The sequence below is a fragment of the Erinaceus europaeus genome, chromosome 15 (assembly GCF_950295315.1).
Source record: "Erinaceus europaeus chromosome 15, mEriEur2.1, whole genome shotgun sequence".
In the NCBI taxonomy this organism is placed as follows: Eukaryota; Metazoa; Chordata; class Mammalia; order Eulipotyphla; family Erinaceidae; genus Erinaceus; species Erinaceus europaeus.
The window spans coordinates 15,229,118-15,250,825 of NC_080176.1; the positions used below are offsets into that span (position 1 = coordinate 15,229,118).

Here is a 21,708-nt window from a genome sequence, read left to right on the forward strand (position 1 = left end):
AGACCATAGAGAATATTTTAAAACTAAGAAGCAGCTATTGTAGAAAGTTATAGTTCCTTCTCTTTGACATCAATCCTCTCTGCTGGAGGAACAGCTGTCCAACAGGGTTTTGTATGTATATAGATACAACTATACCTGGCACAGAAATGAGAAATGGAGCATCCAACACATATAACCAAAAAAAAAAAAAAACCCTCTGTGACTTTGACTTGCTTTTTTACATTTAACTATATCTTGTGGCTTCTTCCGTGCCTGTTCACACCCCTTTGGTAAACTTAAGACATAGTTTGAATTAGTCATGCATACAAACATTCACATACTATAGAAGGGTGTTCAGAACTTTCTCTTCAATGTCCTCACCTTTCTGCTTCTTTGCTTAGAGAATTAACATCACCCATTTCTTTTTCTTTTTTTTTTAAAATATTTATTTATTTATTCCCTTTTGTTGCCTTTGTCGTTTTATCGTTGTAGCTATTCTTGTTGTCGTCATTGTTGGATAGGAAAGAGAGAAATGGAAAGAGGAGAGGAAGACTGAGAGGAGGAGAGAAAGGTAGACACCTACAGACCTGCTTCACCACTTGTGAAGGACTCCCCTGCAGGTGGGGAGCTGGGGGCTGAAACTGGGATCCTTACACCAGTCCGTGTGCTTTGCACCACGTGCGCTTAACCCGCTCCACTACCACCCGACTCCCTTCATCACCCACTTCTTATGTAACTTTCCAGCAATGCTTTATACACAGGCAATCATATGTAGTGTAATATAGCACAAAGGCATGAACCCAGGGCCTCACACTAGCATGATGTCGCCAGAGTGATCTCCCTAGCCCAATTTTTTCATTCCTGATTTCCGAGAGAAGAGAGTGGGAGAGACACCATAGTATCATAGTATCACTCCATCATCCATAGAGCTCCTCCAGTACCATCTTCCTTCCTTCCTTTTTTCCTTCCTTCCTTTTTTCCTTCCTTCCTTTTTTCCTTCCTTCCTTTTTTCCTTCCTTCCTTCCTTCCTTCCTTCCTTTCTTTTTCTCTTTCTTTCTCTCTTCTTTTTTCTTTTCTTCCTTCCTTTACTCTTTCTTTCTTTCTTTCTCTCTTTCTTTCTTTCTTTTCTGCCTTCAGGGTTATTGCTGGGGCTTGGTGCCTGCACTATGAACCCACTGCTCCTGGAGTCCATTTTTTCCCATTTTGTTGCCCTTGTTACCCATGTTGTTGTCGTCATTATTATTGTTGTCATTGCTGCTGTTGTTGGATAGGACAGAGAGAAATCAAAAGAGGAGGGGAGACAGAGAGAGGGAGAGAAAGACAGACACCTGCAGACCCATTTCACCATCTGCGAAGTGACACCCCCCTGCAGGTGGGGAGCAGGGGCCTTGAACTGGGATCCTTACACTGGTCCTTGTGCTTTGCACTATGTACGCTTAACCTGCTGTACTGCTGCCTGACCCCCCCCCCCCTTTTTTCCTTCAGGTTTATCACTGGGGCTCAGTGCTGGCACTCTGAATCCACTGCTCCTGGCAGACATTTTTCTTTTCTTTCTTTTCTTTTTTTTTATTGCATAGGACAGAGAAATTGAGAGAGCAGGGTGAAAAATAGAAATATCTAGAAAGACATCTGCTGACCTGCTTCACTGTGAAGCATCCTTCCTGCAGGTGAGGAGCAGGTCTTGAACCTAGATCCTTGAGCGGATCATTGCACTTAGTACTATATGCACTTAACCACCCAGCTCCCCACCAGTTACAGTGCTCCTATATGGTGCTAGGAATCAGAGCCAGGACCTCACCCATGGGAGGCAGGCATGCACTCTATCAGATGAGCTGTCCCCTGACACAGTAAGTATATACCTCATAGACTCGTGTGTAAATATGTCTCTTTCAGCAGCAGTGCACTATAGTTATTGCCTCAGCCTTTCACTGATGAGTGTTTGAAGTTGTGTCCAGTCTCTATAAAATCAAATTGCAACAAAGGTGCATTGGGTGGCTATATCTCTAGGATCCCTGTTTAGAAAACTGTAACATTGCCTTGAAAGATGGTAAAAAAAAAAAAAAAAAAAGAGCTGATTATTTACTGTTTTGTGGATGGAGGCAAGGAGGCCGCTCAGGGGTCTGGTCATTATACATTCATGCAGGTAACAAACACTCTGAGGCTCCACTGCCTGTGTGACTTGGAGTCAAAATCCCTTTCACCTTCCCCCACTGCTCGTTTTGTTGCCAGGCCCTGGAAGCAAACCCCTGCTCCGAGCTCAGAGCTCCACAGCTGACCATATAAAGCTTCAGAGAAAAACTGGAGTCTCTTCCTAATACGGTCACAAGAGGGAAGCCCTGGGTGCAGGGCTGGGACCTGTTGGTGGCAGTGGGCCCTGTGATGCCGGGCTGGGACATAGGAGGTAGGGATGTTGAAACCTGTGAACTTGATTAGCTGGAGAGGGGTCTGTGAGGACAGGAAGGCAGAGACATAGCCAAGGGCACATGGACAGGGAGGCTAATTGATGCCCAGTTGTGGAACCTCCAGCTTTCTTATTTCTACTGCTTTGCCCCTCTGTGGGGAGTGCTGTTGTCCACCTGATCCTGTCTCCAGGATCCTGGTTCCTTGGGAAGGCTTGCAGCATGGACCAGAGAATCAGATCTGCCTGGGAGCAAGGATTAAGGGCTGCTACTGTGTTCATGGCACCAGGAAGCATTCTGGGGGTGGGAGGTGGGAGGAAGCTATACATTAGAACCCCAAGGAGGCTGGTGATGGGCTCTGGAGACCTGCCTTTTTTTTGCCTCTCTCTTTCTTTAAATTTAAATATTTTAATTTATTATTGCATAGAGAGAGAGAACTTGAGAGGAGAGGGGGAGATAAAGTGACAGAGGGACACCTGCAGCACTGCTTTCATGAAGCTTCTACCCTGCAGGTGGGGGCCAGGGGCTTGAACCTGGATCCTTGCATACTGTAATATATGCACTCAATCAGGCGCACTACCACCCAGCCCCCCTCATTTTTCCCCTCTTTTAGGCTGAGGAGACAGTATATTGGTTATACAAGAGACTTTAATTCTTGAGGCTCTAAGGTTCTAAGTTCAATCCCCAGCACCACCATAAGCCAGAGCTGAGCAGTGTTCTGGTTAATATAATAATGATAATAATAATAATAAATAATAATAGTAATAAATATTTTCTTTCTTATACAGTACTGGGTATGGAACTCAGGGCTTCATGTGCTGTCCTGCTGAGCCACTGCTCCTGCCCCCTCTTCCTTTTATTTAGCATGTATTTCCTGAGCTTTTATTGTGTGCTTGGCTGGTGCTGGGTTCTGGAGATACCATGCTTTCCCAGAGGATATCATCAACTCTGCCTAAGGCTTAGAGAGCTGTGAAGCAGGCCTTCACTCCAACTCCCCAGGGCAAACCCAAGTCATAAAGTCAGATAAAGACTTCCATTCCCTATTGTTTATCCCACCCCACACCCATCACAGACATAGTTCCTTAGCAGAGATAGAAGGAAACAAGTGAGGGAATGAATGAATGGATGGATGGATGAATGAATGAATGAATGAATTAACTAGTGATCAAGTGAATGGATGAGTCAGTGAAAGGATACATGAATGATTACTTGTTTCTGTGGGCTGGACATCGGTTAGAGACCAGGGCCCCATGGACTCTGCCTGGAGAGTGGGAGGGTCCCTTCAGGACTTTCTGCTGAAGAACAATGTCTGTGATGGGACTGGGGTGGGAGGGACAAGAGGGAATGAGAGTTTTTGTCTGACTTGGTGACTTGGGTTTGCCCTGGACTAGCCCAGGGATGGAGTTTGGATTCACTTCCAGGGGAGTTGGAGGGAAAGTTTGCTTCACAGCTCTCCAAGCCTTGGGCAGTGTTGATGCTATCCTCTGGGAAAGCAGTTCCTGTGGGTAGGTCAGTCTGTCTCCTGAGCTCTGGCCTTGGCCTATGGGAAGGTGCCGTGCACAGTAAAGGAGCAATAAGATGGGAACGTTGCCTCTAACATGTGCACAGGCAGCCGAGGGCCTCCATGCCCATTAGCTACTTGGAATATTTGCAGATGTGTCATTGCTCCTGGCAGGGCAGGCCAGTTAGGTTTATAAATTGCAGCAAGTCCATGTTGCATAAAACCTGGACTATTGTGCAGAGTATGTGCGTTGGCACTTGAACATTCACATGTTAGACAGTTGTCATTACAGTGCAGTTACACGGCCCCCCTCCCCTTTTTAATTTTTATCTTCTATTTTTTGCAGAGGGAAGACCTTACACACATGTGATTTTGCCACTCTTGGGCCACTTTTTCATTCAGATAGAGAGTGAAAAGGGGAGATACTACAGCACATATGCTTCCCCCATGTGGTGCCTGGGTTTGAACCAGGGCCAGGGCATGACACAGAACATGCCCTATGCAGTGAAATGTCTCTAGTTCCAAAATTCTTAATAACCCCCTAAAGCATCCAGATGCCAATTAACAGTTACCCCCCCCCCCCCCAGTCACCAGCATTGGAGAACTGCTTTCTCATGCTCTGGCTTTCCTGTTACTATTTATTCCTATTGTCATTAGGGTTATCTCTGGGACTTGTTGCCTGTGTGATGAATCCACTACTGCCTACCACCATTTTCCCTCCTGCCTTCCTTCTTTCCTTCTCTCTCTCTCTCTCTTCCTCTCTCTCTCAGAGAGAAATTGAGAGAGGATGAGGAGATAGGGAAAGAGACACCTGTAGCACTCACTGTTTGTCTACTCATGAAGCTTCCCCTGTACAGATAGAGTCCAGGGGCAGGAACTCAGGTCCTGTGTATGGTAATGTGTGCGCTCTACTGGGTGCAACACCGCCTGACTCCAGCCTTGCCTGCTCTGATGCTCCCCATATGTGACGACTCCTACACTAGGTGATCTTGGCATTGTGTTTTCAAGGGCCTTCCACATAGTGGCCCGTGTCAGTGCCATTTCCTTTTAAGAACAGCTGGGTTTATATCCATTTTATAAACGAGGGAGGACTGTTGATGGTCAGGTCTGAATTCAGAAGTAAATAGTCATGAGGTCAATGTCTGTATTGCTCATCAGCTGGCAACCTCACAAGACCATAGTCTCCTTACCTGCCAAATGGGCAGCAGGGAATCATAGGAACCATGATGGGGTAGACAAGAGGATTAAATAAGAGGTCAGTGAAGTGCTTAGCTCAGTGGCACATAATGAGTGCTCAATAAACAGTAGCTGGTATGTAAGTCTGTGGGGTTCAGGGAGAAGAAGTGAGAATGGGTAGGATGGACCTGAGATTTGAATTCACACAGCTGTGAGACAGCACAGGTGGTGTAGAGATCTGGGGTTTACCCTGGCTGCTCTTTCTCACACCCAGAATGTTGTGATGCCTAGGGCTTCCACTAGGATGTTGAGCCTCAGTTTCCCCATCTCTGAGGGGGGAAGAGGAGCAGCTTTGTTTAACTGTGCTGCAGTGACCACACACATAGTGATGCTCAGTACATGGAGGTGGTGACTGATGTGAGCTGCACCCTACAGGCCGAACCCCCTTCCCTGCCCTGTTTTCCTGGGAATCAGCTCAGCTTCTCTGTCTGCAGACATACTCTGGTCTCTTCTGCGTGGTGGTCAACCCCTACAAGCAGCTGCCCATCTACTCGGAGAAGATTGTGGACATGTACAAGGGCAAGAAACGCCACGAGATGCCACCCCATATCTACGCCATTGCGGATACAGCCTACAGGAGCATGCTGCAGGGTGAGCCCGGGGCTGGAGGGAACCCCACTTGGGGGGTGGGGTGGGGCTCCCCACTAGAGCTTCCTGGGGGAGTCTCCAGGTCTGTGTGTGGCCGCCTTCTAGGCCCCCCCTTTGTCCTGCCTGCCTGCTGTTCTTGCCAAGAATGTGAAGTTTGGCAGCTGTGTGGGGGACAGGAGAGCTGTGACTGAAAAAGGGAAAAAGCAAGCCCCATGCCTGTGTCTGCAGCCTGGGAGGGTGTTGGGCGTGGAGGCAGGCCGAGCAAATGCGGGCATGAATGCTCACTAGGGCCTCCTGCTTGCGGCCAGGCCTGTCACCTGGCTGGGAAGGGGAGAGGGTGCAGATGAACCCTGAGGCTGAGCCTGGTGTTCAGTTTCCTCCCTCCCAGCGGGGTTGAGGACTCATGTCTTCTCCACTCCATTCTCAGTTTATCCATCTGAGAGGAAGTGCAAACAAGTATAAAAGGACTAATGGTATCCATCTTGGGTCTTGTGAAGATTGTGAGTGCTTGCTTTTTCAAACTGTCGGCCTATGCTTATACTATCAGGTCAGTGGGTTCTTTTCTCTTCTTTATTCCTTTCAAAGATTTTGCTTTTTTATTAACGTAAGACAAGGGGAATGAGGGAGAGAGATGGAGAGCCAGGGCATCACTCTGGCACATGGGATGCTAGGAATTGAACTTGGGACCTCATGCTTCCAAGTTTAGCTCCTTCTTCACTGTGCCATATCCTGGGCACCAGGTCAATGAATAAATTTTAAAAAGTGATTTATTGGCTATATACAGAGAGAAGTCTAGAGGGAAGGGGTATATAGGAGGGAGACACATGCAGCCCTGGTTTTCTGCTTGAGAAGCTTCCCCTTTCAAGTGGAGACTGGGGGCTTGAACTCAAGTCCTTGCACACTGTAACGTGTACTCAGCCAAGTGCACCACTGCATGGCTGCTATCTGAATTCTTATTCCTGTCATGGAGAGATTTTTATTGAGGTGAAACACACAAGTGGGAGGGCATGTAAATTATGCAAATCATTTAACACACAGCCTCAAATTCACTTTTACATCTGTTTAGAGTGTGTCATTTCCATCCACACCAAGATGTGAAATGTCTCCTGAGAGTTCCCTCACACCTCTTCCCAGTCAATATCTGCTTGATAATGTCCACCGGCAATAACTGCTGTTCTGAGTTCTGTCACCATGGACTAGTTTGACCTGCTCTTAAACTTTATGTAAATTACATCATTTCATTGGTTACTTAATGCTTTTTTTGAGAGAGAACCTAGAGTGTCCCTCTGGCATTTTTGTGTGGTGCCCAGAGCCTCACACGAGCAAGGCGTGCATTCTACAATCAAGCTCCCCACTCCCAGTCTCCTACTATATATATAAATAAATCTTAATATAAATAATTTATAAATCTTAATATATATGCTAATATATATATTAAGATTTATTTATTATTATTTTTTAAATATTTATTTTATTTATTCCCTTTTGTTGCCCTTGTTTTTTTTATTGTTGTAGTTATTATTGTTGTTGTCGTTGTTGGATAGGACAGAGAGAAATGGAGAGAGGAGGGGAAGACAGAGAGGAGGAGAGAAAGATAGACACCTGCAGACCTGCTTCACCGCCTGTGAAGCGACTCCCCTGCAGGTGGGGAGCCGGGGTTCTAACCGGGATCCTTATGCCGGTCCTTGTGCTTTGCGCCACCTGCGCTTAACCCGCTGTGCTACAGCCCGACTCCCAAGATTTATTTATTTTTATAAGGAAGACAGACACCAAATCATTACTCAAATCAATACGTGGCATTAAGGATTAAACCCAGGGCCTTACATATACAAGATCTCTACTCTCTTTTGAGCCATCTCCTGGATGCTTAATACCTTTTTTAAAAAATTTTTTTATTTATGAAAAGGAAACATTGACAAAACCATAGGCTAAGAGGGGTACAACTTCACACAATTCCCATGACCAGACCTCCGGCTTAATATCTTTTTCTTAAAAAAATATTTATGTATTATGGGACAGAGACAGAGAAATCTAGAGGGGAAGGGGAAAACAGAGATGGAGAGAGACAAAAAGACTCCTGCAGCCCTGTTTCACAACTCATGAAGCTTTTCCCCTGCAGGTGGGGACCAGGGGCTCGAACCCGTGTCCTTGTGCCATAGTAACATGCACTCAACCAGGCCCATATCTTTATTTAATTTTTTTTTAACTATAGGTAGGTAGGTATGTAGGTAGGTAGATAGATAGATAGATAGATAGATAGATAGATAGATAGATAGATAGATAGATAGATACACACACCAGAACACTGCTTAGCTCTGGCTTCTGACAATTCTAGGGATTGAACCTGGGGCTTCAGAGACTCGGGCATAAAAAGTCTTTTGCAGAGGTACCAGGCTGTCTTCCCAGCTCATATAATATCTTTCTTATAACTACCCACCCAAGCCTTTCTCAGACTGCACAAAAAACTAATGTGAGATATCACTGGTCTCTTCACTATGAATCCCCTGGCCTTTGCATATTTGAATTCTTGCTTCTATGAAGCACTAATGCATCATCCACCATCCCAAAACAAAGCAAACAACAACCCCACCTCCCCAAACCTGCAGTCAATATTAGTTAAGAGCCTACATTCTACACATCGGGGAGGGGGTGCTCAAAGCTCAGCTCTGCCACCACTGGCTGTGTGCCTCTTGAGCAGACAACCTTTCTGTAACCCTATTTCCTTCTTAAAAAAAAAAAAACTTGGGGATTAGCTGGTGGTGCACCTGGATGAGCACACATGTTACAGTGTGCAAGGACCTGGGTTCAAGCCCTCATTCCCCACCTTCAGGAAGAAAATTTTATGGGTGGTGAAGCAGGGCTGCAGGTGTCTGTCTGTCTCTCTCCCTCTCTATCTCCCCCTTCTCTCTTGATTTCTGGCTGTCTCAATCCAATAAATAAATATAATAAAAACAAACAAAACTTATGTTTTATAATTTAAAATTATTTAAAATAGTTCACCTGAGAGGGCAGCTACTTTGTCATGACTGTGACCCAGGTTTGAGCATCCAGTCTGCCATATGGGGGTACCATCACTGTGGAGGAAGATACATACATACATACATACATACATACATACATACATACATACATGAATAAGAAAGGGACTTAGTTTTGGCATATGTGGTACCAGGGACCAAGCCTGGAATTCCATAAAGGTGTCTCCCTGACCCTTGTTTCCTCATTTGTAAAACAGGATTATAATAAGTGTGACCCTCCTCATAGAGATTATGTGATAATAAAATGAATTCTTGCCTATGAAGTGCTTAAATAATACCTGGTACTCGATAGAAGTTCAGTAACTGGGGACGGGTGGTGGTGCACCTGGTTGAGCACACATATTACAATGTGCAAGGACCTGGGTTCGAGCCCCCAGCCCCCACCTGCAGGGGGAAAGCTTCACAAGTGGTGAAGCAGTGCTGCAGGTGTCTCTCTGTCTCTCACCCTCTCTATCCCTCCCTTCCTTCTTGACTTCTGACTGTCTGCATCCAATCAATAAATAAAGATAATAAATTTTTTTTTAAAAAGTTCAGTAACTAGAAGCTAGCATGTCACCCTTATGCATGAAACTAGGTGTTGGGCATTCTAGTTACATTTTCCTAATGATCACTGAAGGGAACACATAATTATTTTTTCAAGATTTCATTTGTTAATGAGAAAGACAGGAGGAGAGAGAGAAAGAACCAGACATCACTCTGGTACATGTGCTGCCAGGGGTTGAACTGAGGACCTCATGCTTGAGAATCCAGTGCTTTATCCATTGCGCCACCTCCCGGACCATGGGAACACATAATTATTAGAATAATAATCTGGGCAGAAGCTGTACTCACCTCACTTCCCAAACTGTACTTAACTGCATTTCATGTATTGTCTGATGTGGTAAGGGCTTGAAAGATAAAGTTTGTTTTTATAGAGCCTTGACTCAGCCTCTGTCAAGTAGCACTTTGGATCAAAGCACACTGTTAGCACAGGCACACGTTCTCTTTTTTAGTCTTCAGCACAGCTATGAGGTCGGGTCTATGTTACTGCCTTCACTTTAAACAGGATACTGAGCCACTGAAAGTGCCTGGCACCAAGGTCTTGACCTACTGGGGCTAATCCCAGGAATGAAAGGCCAACTGAATATTCAGGAACCAGTCATTATCATAGTTAAATAAGAAAAACCCCATGTTCATATCATTTGATGCAGAAAAAAGCACTTGAAAAAATTCAATATTCACTCACAATGAGAACAAGCAGGAAACTAGGAACAGAGGGAGAACTTCATCAGCCTGACCTAAGGCATCTGCAAAACACCTACAGCTAGCATGATGCTTAATAGTGAAAGTCTGAATTCTGTCCCCTTGAGAAGACTGACAAGGCACGGATGGCCAACTCTATTCAGTACTGTACTGGAAGTCAGATCCAGTGCAGTAAGACAGGAGAAAGGAAACCGGGACAGGGCTGGGAGACAGCTCAGAATGCAGAGTGCATACCTAGCCATGCATGCCTCACCTCAGCAGACTTGAATTCTTGCTTTCCTCAAGGCTTGGTAGGTTGGGAGTGGTGTGCAGACACCTGTGGCTGAAAGATAAGAAATTGTATCCTGGGGGCTGGGTGGTGGAGCACCTGGTTGAGCACACATGTTACTATGCACCAGGACCTGGGTTCAAGCCCTTGTCTCCACATGCAGAGGGGAGCTGGCTCTCTTCTATATTCCTTTCTCTCAGTTTCTCTCTGTCCTACCAGATAAAAATATTTTTTTTAAGAAAAGGAAATTGTGGGAGTCGGGCGTTAGCACAGCGGGTTAAGCTCACATGGTGCAAAGTGCAAGGACCGGCTTACAGATCCCAGTTCAAGCCCCCGGCTCCCCACCTGCAGGGAGTCACTTCACAGGTGGTGAAGCAGGTCTGCAGGTGTCTATCTTTCTCTCCTCCTCTCTGTCTTTCCCTCCTCTCTCCATTTCTCTCTGTCCTATCCAACAACAATAACAACAATAATAACTACAACAATAAAACAAGTGCAACAAAAGGGAATATATATATATATAAAGGAAATTGTACCCATGTGACAATTGTCTTGTAAGTCATTTCCCTAGTCACTGGGAAAAAAAAATCAGTAATTTTAGTAAAGTGATGACTGTTGGTGTTAGGTATATATCTTTGTAAAACAACACAAGCAAAACCCCAATTCCTTTGTAATCACCCTTGATGGAAAAGTAGAACAGAGTGGTTCACATATCTCTTTGGGAAGCTGAATATAAACAGTGTTTGAGTATTCATATTGTTTGAGATGCTTTTGGTTTCAAGAAACATAGCAACTAAAGTGGCAGATTACTCTCACCCAACAATATGTTTAGAGGTTGATGATTTCAGGGTTGTTTAATTCAGTAGTTCAAAAGCAGATGTCTTTGGGTTTTCTTGGTTTTTCCTTTCTGAACACAAGATGACAGCCATAGCTCCATGTGATGCCTGAAAACATGAGGGAAAATGGAGGATTAAGTTCTTTTCCTGTGTTAATTTTTTTTTTTTTAAATAAGGAAAGAAGTCTTTTTCCAAGAAAATCCTCAGTTGTGTTCCCTTATATTTCATTGACTAAACCCTGGTTACATACCAACTTCTAAATCAAGGTCTGGCAATGGGGCTTGGGACTTTCATACTATTCCTGGGACTTTCCTGGAGACAAGGGGACATATTTTATCTGGATATGAGGGTGAAATAAAGTTCTGTTAGCAAAGGGAGGGGGGATGACAGCTAAGTACTACCACAGTGTTCTTACATTTTATTTTAATTCCCACCAGGGTCATTGCTAGGGCTTTGTGCCTGCACTATGAGTCCACTTTTCTGGGTGGCCATTTTTTCCTTTTCTATTTTATGTGATAGGACAGAGAAATTTAGAGGGGAGTGGGAAACAGGAAGGTATAGAAAGACATTGCAGCACTGCTTCACTGCTCATGAAGTATCCCCCATGCAGGTAGGGAATGAGGGCTCGAAGCTGGGTTCTTTCTCATGTGCTCAATGGGGGTATGCTACTGCCTGAGCCCCATCTTATATTTTATGTATGAAAAATGAAAAAACCTGTAATATTCTTAAGAAAAATTAAAAAAATAGCTTATTGAAACAGACAAGCACCTGTAATTCTATCATCCAGGGAGTCCCACCCTTGACATTTTTGTCTGCAAAATTAGCCAACTGACATGAATCAAAGGATGCTTTAATTATTTGAAAATAATTCCTGAAAAAAAATCACTAAGATAGAGTCTGAAGTTTCACTGTGGACAGTAATGATTTTGTTGGGCTTGAAAAATGACATTGCATATTATGAACACAAGTTTATCTTATCTTACAAGTAATAGGAATTTGCTTATAATGACAAGAGGCCAATTCCTGGATTGAATATAAAACTAGTCAAGCCTTGGGCTTTTCTGCCTTAATATTTTTTTGGACACAGTTGTGTAAATGTCTAATAGAACGCTTTTCACACCATGCTGCTTTTCTGCAACTTGGGTTGCTGAGGTGATTGCCGCAGTCACATTAGAGGAATCACCACTTGCATTAAGGCTTCTTCCACTTGGTGAATGTTTCCCATGGCCTCTGAAAGCCCCTGGTGTGCTTTCTCTTTAATACTCAGTTGTGAATTCTTCTCTCTCTTTTCCAAGGCCTGAGTGTGCTATGTTGCACCTTCCAGGAAATCAGCAATTTTACAGAGTTACCAATTTGTTTTTCTGTTTGTATAATGATGGTGGGCGTTAAGTTAACCCTCAAGGTGATTCTGAGTCAGTAGTGCAAACCAGAGAGGGATGTTTCCGCAGGACCTGGTTTCCTCAGCAGTCAACTCATTGAATATTTGTGTGTTGGGACTTGCTTCCTTAGACAACCTCCCAGCCATGAGGCAATACTAGACTTGATGGTGAAGACCCCCTCCTGGGCTCTGTGTCTTCACACAAAATTGCCGTGTCCTCCCCTGCGGGTGGAGAGTGGAGGCTCAAACCTGGCTCTTTTTGCATGGTAATAAGTGTTTTTAATTGGGTTTGCCACCACCCAGGTCCAAGAAGAACTCTCTATTTGCTTTGATTGTTAACCAACAGTTTGTCATGTAGTAATTTTGGCATTACTTGGTGCTTTCTGGCAAATTGGTGAGGGTGAACTCCAGTGAAAACATTGTTTTGAAAGGAGAAAAATGTAAGTTTGAGAAGAATAACAACTGTTTCCATCTATAAATTTTGAAATTTTTTTAAAGATTTATGAAAGAGACAGAGAAAGAGAAACAGATACCAGAGCACTGCTCCATCCTATGTGGTTCTGTGCATTGACCATGGGATTTCACATGTACAAGGAAGGTGCTCAACCACAGAACCATTTCCCTGTTACAGGAATCTGGTTTGGGTGAAGGAAAGGGTGGTGCCTGTTTGTGTCTCTGTCAGTGAATGTGGCTCTGCTATAAAAGTCACTGAGCGGGGGGCCGGGCGGTAGCACAGCGGGTTACGGACCAGCGTAAGGATCCCTGTTCAAGCCCCTGGCTCCCCACCTGCAGGGGAGTCACTTCGCAGGCAGTGAAGCAGGTTTGCAGGTGTCGATCTTTTTCTCCCCCTCTCTGTCTTCCCCTCCTCTCTCCATTTCTCTCTGTCCTATCCAACAATGAACGGCATCAACAATAACAATAATAATCACAACAAGGCTACAACAAAAGGGGGGAAAAATGGCCTCCAGGAGCAGTGGATTCATGGTGCAGGCACTGAGCCCCAGCAATAACCCTGGAAGAAAAAAAAAGTCACTGAGCTGAGATCCACAGTTAGCTGCTGTCTCATTGGAGTGGAAGTAGCAGCTTTGGTTCCCCCCTCAACCTTTTGTAGGACAAAATGGGGTATACAGAGGGAGGATAGGGAGGGTGGCTCACCCATGCACTGATTATTGAATGATGCTTCTAAATTGTGTTTCTGAGGACCCATGAGCTCTGTCCCTACCTGCCTACTCTCTTTGTATGTCCACATCTCTTTGGCATCTAGTAGCTGCTCAGTTAATTTAGCTGATGGATGAATGAAGAACTGTTGGCCAGAGTCAGGAGAGGTAGAGCAGGTTGTCTGAGAAGGATGGGAACTTATAACCTTGAAGGATGGGTAGCTAGGATATGAGAAGTGGAACTGGGGTTGTGTGGAGGTGAGGATGGTGTGGTGAGGGTGGCAAGAGTTAATCTAGAGGATCTGACTTGGGGAACATGGTGGCGAACTCATTTTATTGAGGGGGTTAATGCTTTATAGTGGATTTATTAACATATGCATACTTTCATTATGTAATAGGCTCCCAAAGTTCGCCTCTCCCCCCCCCCCCAGAGTCCTTTGCTTTGGTGCAGCTTTAAGTTTATTTAGGTCTTCTTTGAAAAGTTTTCTTTTTATCAGCGATGTATGTGAAGATAGGTTAAAGTCACATGTTTCCTGCAGGCTTGTTAAGATATTCCTCCTTTGCTGCTTCTCTAGTGATAATCATTATCAATGCTCAAACTGACATTTTGGAACTTACCTTTGTGATCTCTAAAACACCTGCTGTTTTGCTGGCATCTTATTTTTCAGTACTAGGCCAGTCTTAGTGACTTTTTAAATGGGAACTGAGGATTTAGCTCATTTACCCCTTGGCTTCTAGTGCTTTTTAAACCATGACGATCAATGGGGTGTCAGACGTTGCAACCAGATCACCCACACATCCTCCAATGCTTTTTCTAGAACACACATTCGCCTCTCACATGCACATGTAGACACACAGGCACACTCACGCGCGCACACACACACACACACATACATGTCCCATCTCTGGACCTCCAGATACGATTCTCACCATTTTTATATTAGTCTTGATGAACTATATATCCAGAGATAACATTATTATAACTGTGTAGAGGTTTGCAAATTAGTTTTGCACTGTCTTATAATTACTTTTTATTTCCTGTGTAATTTACTCTTTTCATTAGTAGTAGTTGCATCCCCCATCTTGATTTTTTAAAAAAAATATATTTATTTATTTCCTTTTGTTGCCCTTGCTGTTTTACTGTTACAGTTATGATTGATGTTGTTGTTATTGGATAGGACAGAGAGAAATGGAGAGAGGAGGGGAAGACAGAGAGGGCAAGAGAAAGAACGACACCTGCAGACCTGCTTCACTGCCTATGAAGCAACTCCCCTGAAGGTGGGGAGCTGGAGACTTGAACAGGGATCCTTACGCCAGTCCCTGCACTTTGTGCCACCTGTGCTTAACCCGCTGTGTTACTGCCCAACTCACTCCATCTTGATTTTCTATGTATTTGGTCCCTTATTCTACCCCCATTCTCAAGTGCGTTAGCATCCTTTTAATATGCCTGTGTATGAACTGGGCATCCTGTTCCTATTTCCTTGAAAACAACTGCTACTGAGCCTCTGGCCTGCCCTGGAAGCACCCATGACTGGTGACTACCAACTGGAATGTCCCCTGCCATCTTTGAAACGCCTCTCAGACTCTCAAGGGGGACTCCTTGTTTCCTAGTTTCTATATCATTCTCTTCTTTGATATACTGTCTTGCTTAAATAGAGGTTTACATGTTTAAGTATGAAATGCCTTTTTTTTATGCCATTGCTTCATTGCCTCCTAGTTCATTTAATTTTTGACCAGATAAAAGTCAGCATTATACTTGAGCCTTTGTGTGTGACTAGTTTTTTTTTTTCTTCCCTAGAAAATGCTTCTTAGGAAGCTTTCAGTTTCATCATTATCCCTTGCTCATGATGATGGATTTTTTTTTTCTCCTTTCACCCACTATGCTGCAGACTTAGAGTCCTCCTATAATTTGCCAACTCATATCCTTATCCAGGAGATGTGTTAATTACTTTTCTGATGTTTTCTTTCTCTCTATATTCTGTTCCATTTTTAAAACATTTCATTTATTTTGATGAGAGAGACCAGAGCACTGTTCAGCTCTGACTTGTGGTGGTGATGTGGATTGAACCTAGGACCTCAGAGCCTATAAAAGTTTTCTAATTTTTGCCTTCAGGGTTATCACTGGGGCTTGGTGCCTGCACAATGAATTCCCTGCTCCGGGTGGCCATCCCCCCCCATTTTATTGGATAGGACAAAGAGAAACCAAGAGGGGAGGGGAAAATAGAGAAGCGGAGAGAAAGATAGACACCTGCAGACCTACTTCACCTCTTGTGACCCTCCCACACATAGGTGGGGAGCTAGTGACTTGAACCAGGTCCTTGCAACAAGGGTCCTTGTACTTGTTACTATGAGCCACTGCCCAGCCCCGCCTATGAAAGTCTTACAGAACCACGATCCTGCTTCCCCAGCCCTGTTTATTTCTGCTTATCCCCACAGAAAATCCCATCCCTATAGTTCTTATCTCCTTATCTAGTTTAATTCTGGAAAGTAAATTAAATTCTATTTAAAAATACTTCACTGATTTTTCCACTGTGCCCCTAAATATATGTTCTATTTTGTTTCCTTCTCATAGCATTTTTTTTTTCCTGTGGATGCACTCTCCTTTCCCTTGGAAGGAACTTCTCTAAGCATAGTCTGTTTCCTCTTAAGATGGCATTTCCTTGTTTATTTGTGTTGACTTCTGCTAGTTGTATTAATTTCTTCAGATGTGATCTTTAGTGAGTTTAAAAAAACAAAAAGATGTGATCCTTGACTGTGCATCCACTCAGGGTGCCAAGGCACCAAAAAAAGAAGGGCAGCCCATGCTTGCCGATGGTGAACTTGACTACAGTGTGGTGGAGCTGAGCTGATATACTGAGACACACTAGCTATTTCAGTCTCTTTCTTGACCAGCTCCACTAGAGAAGGCTTAAGGGTTCCAAAGTTCAGAATGAAACTTGCAGATGACCTTTATTTTTTCCAGGATGCCCTCTGGTGCCCCTCCCCACCCCCCAGAACAGAGCCCCTCTCCCTCTCCTTCCAGAGAACAGATATGTCCCCTATAATGGCTGTGGGAAGGGGAGTCATTTGGCTGCAGGGAGTGAAGGCATCAGATAGTGTCTTTGCCTCAATCCTTATGTTTCCATGTTCTCCTTCCTCCCCTCTTCCAGAGGACCTGCTGAGGACAGGGGATTGAGTTTGTTGCTCAGCTTTCCCCGTTGCCTCCTTAGATGTTCCCTTTCTTGGGACCATCATCTCTGTTTTCTGGCTTCCAAAATTGTGTGGCTCCTGCCTGCTTCTCAGTTCAGTTGGGCCAGTGCATGTGTTTTTGGAAAACCCCTCTACTGTCATTTTAATAAGGTTGGGGGGAGGGAGGAGAGCTAAATGCATGTGTTTGACTCCCACACTTACTTGATAGAAATTCTCTGGTGCTTTCTTACCCAAAGAAGTGATAGTGATCACAGTGGATTTTTTTTTTTTTGCCTCCAGGCTTATTGCTGGGGCTTGGTGGTTACACCACAAATCCATTGCTCCCGGAGGCCATTTTTTCCCATTTTGTTGCCCTTGTTGTTGTCATACTGTTATTTTTACCATTGATGTTGTTGTTGGCTAGGACAGAGAGAAATCAAGAGGAGGGGAAGATGGGGAGAGAAAGATAGACACCTGCAATCCTGCTTCACCATCTGTGAAAAAACCCTGCTACAGGAGGGGAGCTGGGGGCTTGAACTAGGATCCTTACAATGGTCCTTGGGCTTTGCACCAGGTGTGCTTAACCTGCTGTGCTACTGCCCAGCCCCCCACAGTGGATTTAAAATTTTAAAAAATATTTATTCCCTTTTTGTTACCCTTGTTTTGTTGTTGTAGTTATTATTGTTGTTATTGATGTCGTTGTTGTTGGGTAGGACAAAGAGAAACGGAGAGAGGAGGGGAAGACAGAGAGGGCAAGAGAAAGGTCATCACCTGCAGACCTGCTTCACCGCCTGTGAAGTGACTCCCCTGCAGGTGGGGAGCCGGGGGCTCAAACCGGGATCCTTATGCAGGTCCTTGTGCTTCTCGCCATGTACACTTAACCCGCTGTGCTACCACCTGACTCCCCACAGTGGATTTTTTATTGTGTGCTTCCCCCATGCTCAGGCAGGGCTTGCAGGAATATTCTAGAGAGTGCTTTGCACAGACCTCCAAGTAAGACAGGATCTGATCAGGACCTGTCAAATGACATTCTGGAAGCTGCCACAGTGGCTTCCTGGGTAGCCCAGAATGAAAAGCAGTCCTACAGATCTAGTTAAGGAGGGCCAACAAAGCTTTCATTTTCCCTCAGAACATTAATCTTTCACTTTTTTTTTTAACAAAATAGCAAAAACCAGGCTCTTTCAATTATTTTTATTCTCTCTCTCTCTCTCTCTCTCTGTGTGTGTGTGTGTGTGTGTGTGTGCGCGTGTGTGCGCGTGCACGCATGCGTATACATGCACTTATCTTTATATGATTTCTCAGGGAATCCAAAGCTGGAGTCAGGTTCTGTTGTTAGTCACATTTCAGCCTTGAGGAAGTAGGGGTTCAGAACTGTGTGGAACTTACTGAAGTTCACATGAGTCAGGACTGGATTTGAACTTGGCTTTCTCTGACTCCCAGAGCTCATGGCTTTCGGGTCAGTGGGTGGGGCTGCTCACACCTTTGGGGGTGGGTGGAGTCAGTGACCCTGGGAAATTAATGTGATGACTATAGAGGGGGCATGCACTGATAAAGCTTTCCTGATGGGAACCACTCTGGGGGAGGGTTGTATATAGTGTGAAAGGCAGCTAAGGTTTCACTTTGATGTGCTGAGAGCGACTAACAGGACTTGTCCCTGTCAAGATAGCCACTCAAGTGTCTTGTCCTCATCTCATTAGCACCAATCTACCACTTTCAGTGGATTGAAAAAGAAACCAGAGCTGGTGGTTTCAGCTCCCAGGCTCTTGGCTGAACTCTCTCCAGACTAAAGAGGAGTTTGGGACATGGGCTGATCAAACCCTCTGCTTTGTCCCCCACACTCAGTTGCATCTCCCAGTCCATGTGGAGTTGTTGAGCCACTGTGTACACTGGGCAGAGGGGAAGGCTCTGGGTATCTTGGACTCTCTGCTCTGCAAGTCCACAACAAGCACCCCATTTGACAGACTTGAAGAAACTGAGGTTCAACCAATTTGGCCTTAAAGGTGTGTCAGACCCGGAGACAGCACCCTTAGCTACCTTCTTCCTCCATGGCAGTGGGCAGTCAGTGGGTAGTTCAGTGCTCTTGCCCCAATTTAAGAGAGGCCACACTTTCTCAAAGTCCTAAATAAGGTTAAGAGACTGACTTTGCCATGAGAATTAGAAAGGGATGAACTCAACCTCCCTGTCCTGGGAGAGGGTCAGTATCATCCCCAGCCACTTTATTGCCTGTTGATGAGGGTGGTGATGGGAAAGACAGTGGTGACCAAGGCAGCTAGTAAGCCATCTTATCACTTGCACTCCTTAGAGGATGTGGATTCTACCCATGGTCCTGGGAAGGAAGCTGATGGCCAAGAATTTGAGTTGGGAAGTGATTCTGAGTAGTCTTGTTCCAGCATTCCCACCACGCATGCTTCCCGGGAGAAGGGGAGAGTGGGTGACAGGTTGGAGAGTTTACATCTGCTTTCAGTGTTGAGTCTATCCTGGCAGAATGAGAGGTGCCGGGGCCTCTGTCTGTCTGGGTCTCCATCTGTCTGACTTCTGAACAGGGCACTCAGGGAGTTGGTAGGTGTTTTGATTTATCATGGAGAGCTTGATTTCCCTGGCAGGAAGTGAGGAAGGATAAGGGATGATGGTGATGAGCCATTTATGGACTTCCCAGGCTGCCTGCAGGGGTGAAGGAAGAGAGGGTTAAGGAAAAATGCTTCTAATCAAGAATAAATGTGGAGTTAAAGAAGTGGATTTGGGAAGCCCTTGCTGATACCTTGTGGAAGACAAATGCTCCAGCTTCCTTTCTGTGTCTCCCCCAACCCCCACTCCCTGCCTCTACAAGGGGGTGGGTATGGGGATCCTCTAGCAGTAAAGGAGCTGAAATCAGCCATCTTACCCCACAAATACATGTGCTATGGGGAGAAGGCCCTGTGGGGCTGTCCTGGGCTGGAAGCCAAGGGTGCCCCCTTGGGAGCAGACCTGTGAACTGGACAAGAGAGTCCAGTCTGGGATCCTTGAGACTGTGGGTCTGGACTAGATAGAAAGGGGGGCCAGTGAGTGGGAGGTGGAGAATATTGGTCTTCCTGTACCTCACACCCTTCTAACCTGGCCAGTTCTGCTTTAAAGATGACAGAGCTTCCTGGGGGCTTGGGGAGTTCCTTTGGGGCCCAGCAGAAGCCATCAGATTCTGTCTTCTACCCTCAGAATATCATCCAACCTAGTTCTACTGGCAGAAGGGACAGAGAAGGATCCTGACCCAGGGTCAGGGGGTTCCTGCAGAATTTCCAATCAAAAATTTCTATTCTTTTTTTAAATTTATTTTTTATTTAAGAAAGGATAAATTAACAAAACCATAGGGTAGGAGGGATACAACTCCACACAATTCCCACCACCCAATCTCCATATCCCATCCCCTCCCCTGATAGCTTTCCCATTCTCTATCCCTCTGGGAGCATGGACCCAGGGTCATTGTGGGTTGCAGAAGGTGGAAGATCTGGCTTCTGTAATTGCTTCCCCGCTAAACATGGGCGTTGACTGGTTGTTCCATACTCCCAGTCTGTGCCTCTCTTTCCCTAGTAGGGTGGGTCTCTGGGTAAGCGGAGCTTCAGGACACATTGGTGGGGTCTTCAGTCCAGGGAAGCCTGGCTGGCATACTGATGGCATCTGTAACCTGGTGGCTGAAAAGAGAGTTAACATACAAAGCCAAACAAATTGTTGAGCAATCATGGACCCAAAGGTTGGAATAGTGGAGAGGAAGTGTTGGGGGGTGGGGTACTCACTGCAAACTCTAGTGTACTTCTGCTTTCAGGTATATATTTTGCACTAGTTTATGGATACGTGTGAACATATGCTCTATCTCACAGAACCTGGTCTATATCTAGGTTTTGGGACTTTGTTAGGAAGTGATCCACCTGGGATGGAATTAGAGAATACTATGAAAGGAAAGGTCTCACCCGAGTAATGAAGCTGAAGGGTTGTCATTCCATACCTGAAGTCTCTGGACACAGTCTGAGCTGAAGCATGTTGAGGTGGCAATTGTTGCATTAAGAATTTCTATTCTTGAGCTAGTTTTAAATCTCAGTCCTGCTCATGTGTTCACTTCTGTACCTCAGCTTCCTCATTTGTCCCATGAGAATAGTAACAGGGCTGACCCCAGTTGTCATGAGGGTTCATTACTTAAGTTTAATTTGAGAGAGAGAGAGAGATATGACAGAACTACCCACGGTGCTTACCATGCTGTTCCCATGTGGTGTGGGGTCTCTAACCCAGGTGCCTTGCTGGCAAGGCAGGCACCCTGCTGGGTAAGCTAACTCCTGCTGTTTCTGTGAGAGTTCATTTGGACAGTGCTTGGGAGCGTGGGGCTCTGTGAGAGCAAGTGCAGCAAGTATTCACTCTCTTCTGGGCTGTTCATGTGACTTTGCCTCCCAGCCCCTCAGGTGTTTGCAGTCATGAGTGCCATTAGGGCAGAGGCTGCTTTCTTGGACACAGTAGAAGTTGGATTCTTAAGTCCTCTCTGGCCTGGGGTGAGAGGAGGTTTGTTGCTGACCCTGCAGGAACACAGGCTGGGCCACTTCCATGTGCTGGGTCCCACAGCAGCCTGGCACAAGAAGGAAGGAAGGGAAGTAGTTCTGCCTGGTGTACTCTAAGTCCTAGCTGGCTTTTCTCCTTTTATGGGCAGCCTGAAGGATCCTTGGCCATAAACCACAGGGCATTTGGGATCAGGCCGAAATAGCTGGTCTGTGGGGAGCTGGGCGGCTCCTGAGAGTCTTCAGGTCTGCTGCAAATGGGGAACCACTGCAAAGCTCACCCAAAGAGTTGCATGTCCAAGGCCGGGCCCTGAGAATAAGGAGAAAGGGGGGATGGAGAGGCACATTTTAGGGGAGAATACAGTTAGTGACGTCAGGCATAGAGACCACAGTGTTCAGTTCTGTTTATG

The 21,708-nt window shown here is 45.3% G+C and overlaps 1 protein-coding gene across 1 annotated transcript in view; it reads left to right on the forward strand.

Moving 5' to 3' along the window:
• Positions 1-21,708, forward strand: part of MYH11 (myosin heavy chain 11) — a 109,378-nt gene that overhangs the window by 21,315 nt on the left and 66,355 nt on the right. Inside the window, exon 3 of the mRNA XM_060174106.1 lies at positions 5,550-5,706. Within this exon, the coding sequence (XP_060030089.1) occupies positions 5,550-5,706 (157 nt within the window). The remainder of the gene's footprint in view (positions 1-5,549; positions 5,707-21,708) is intronic.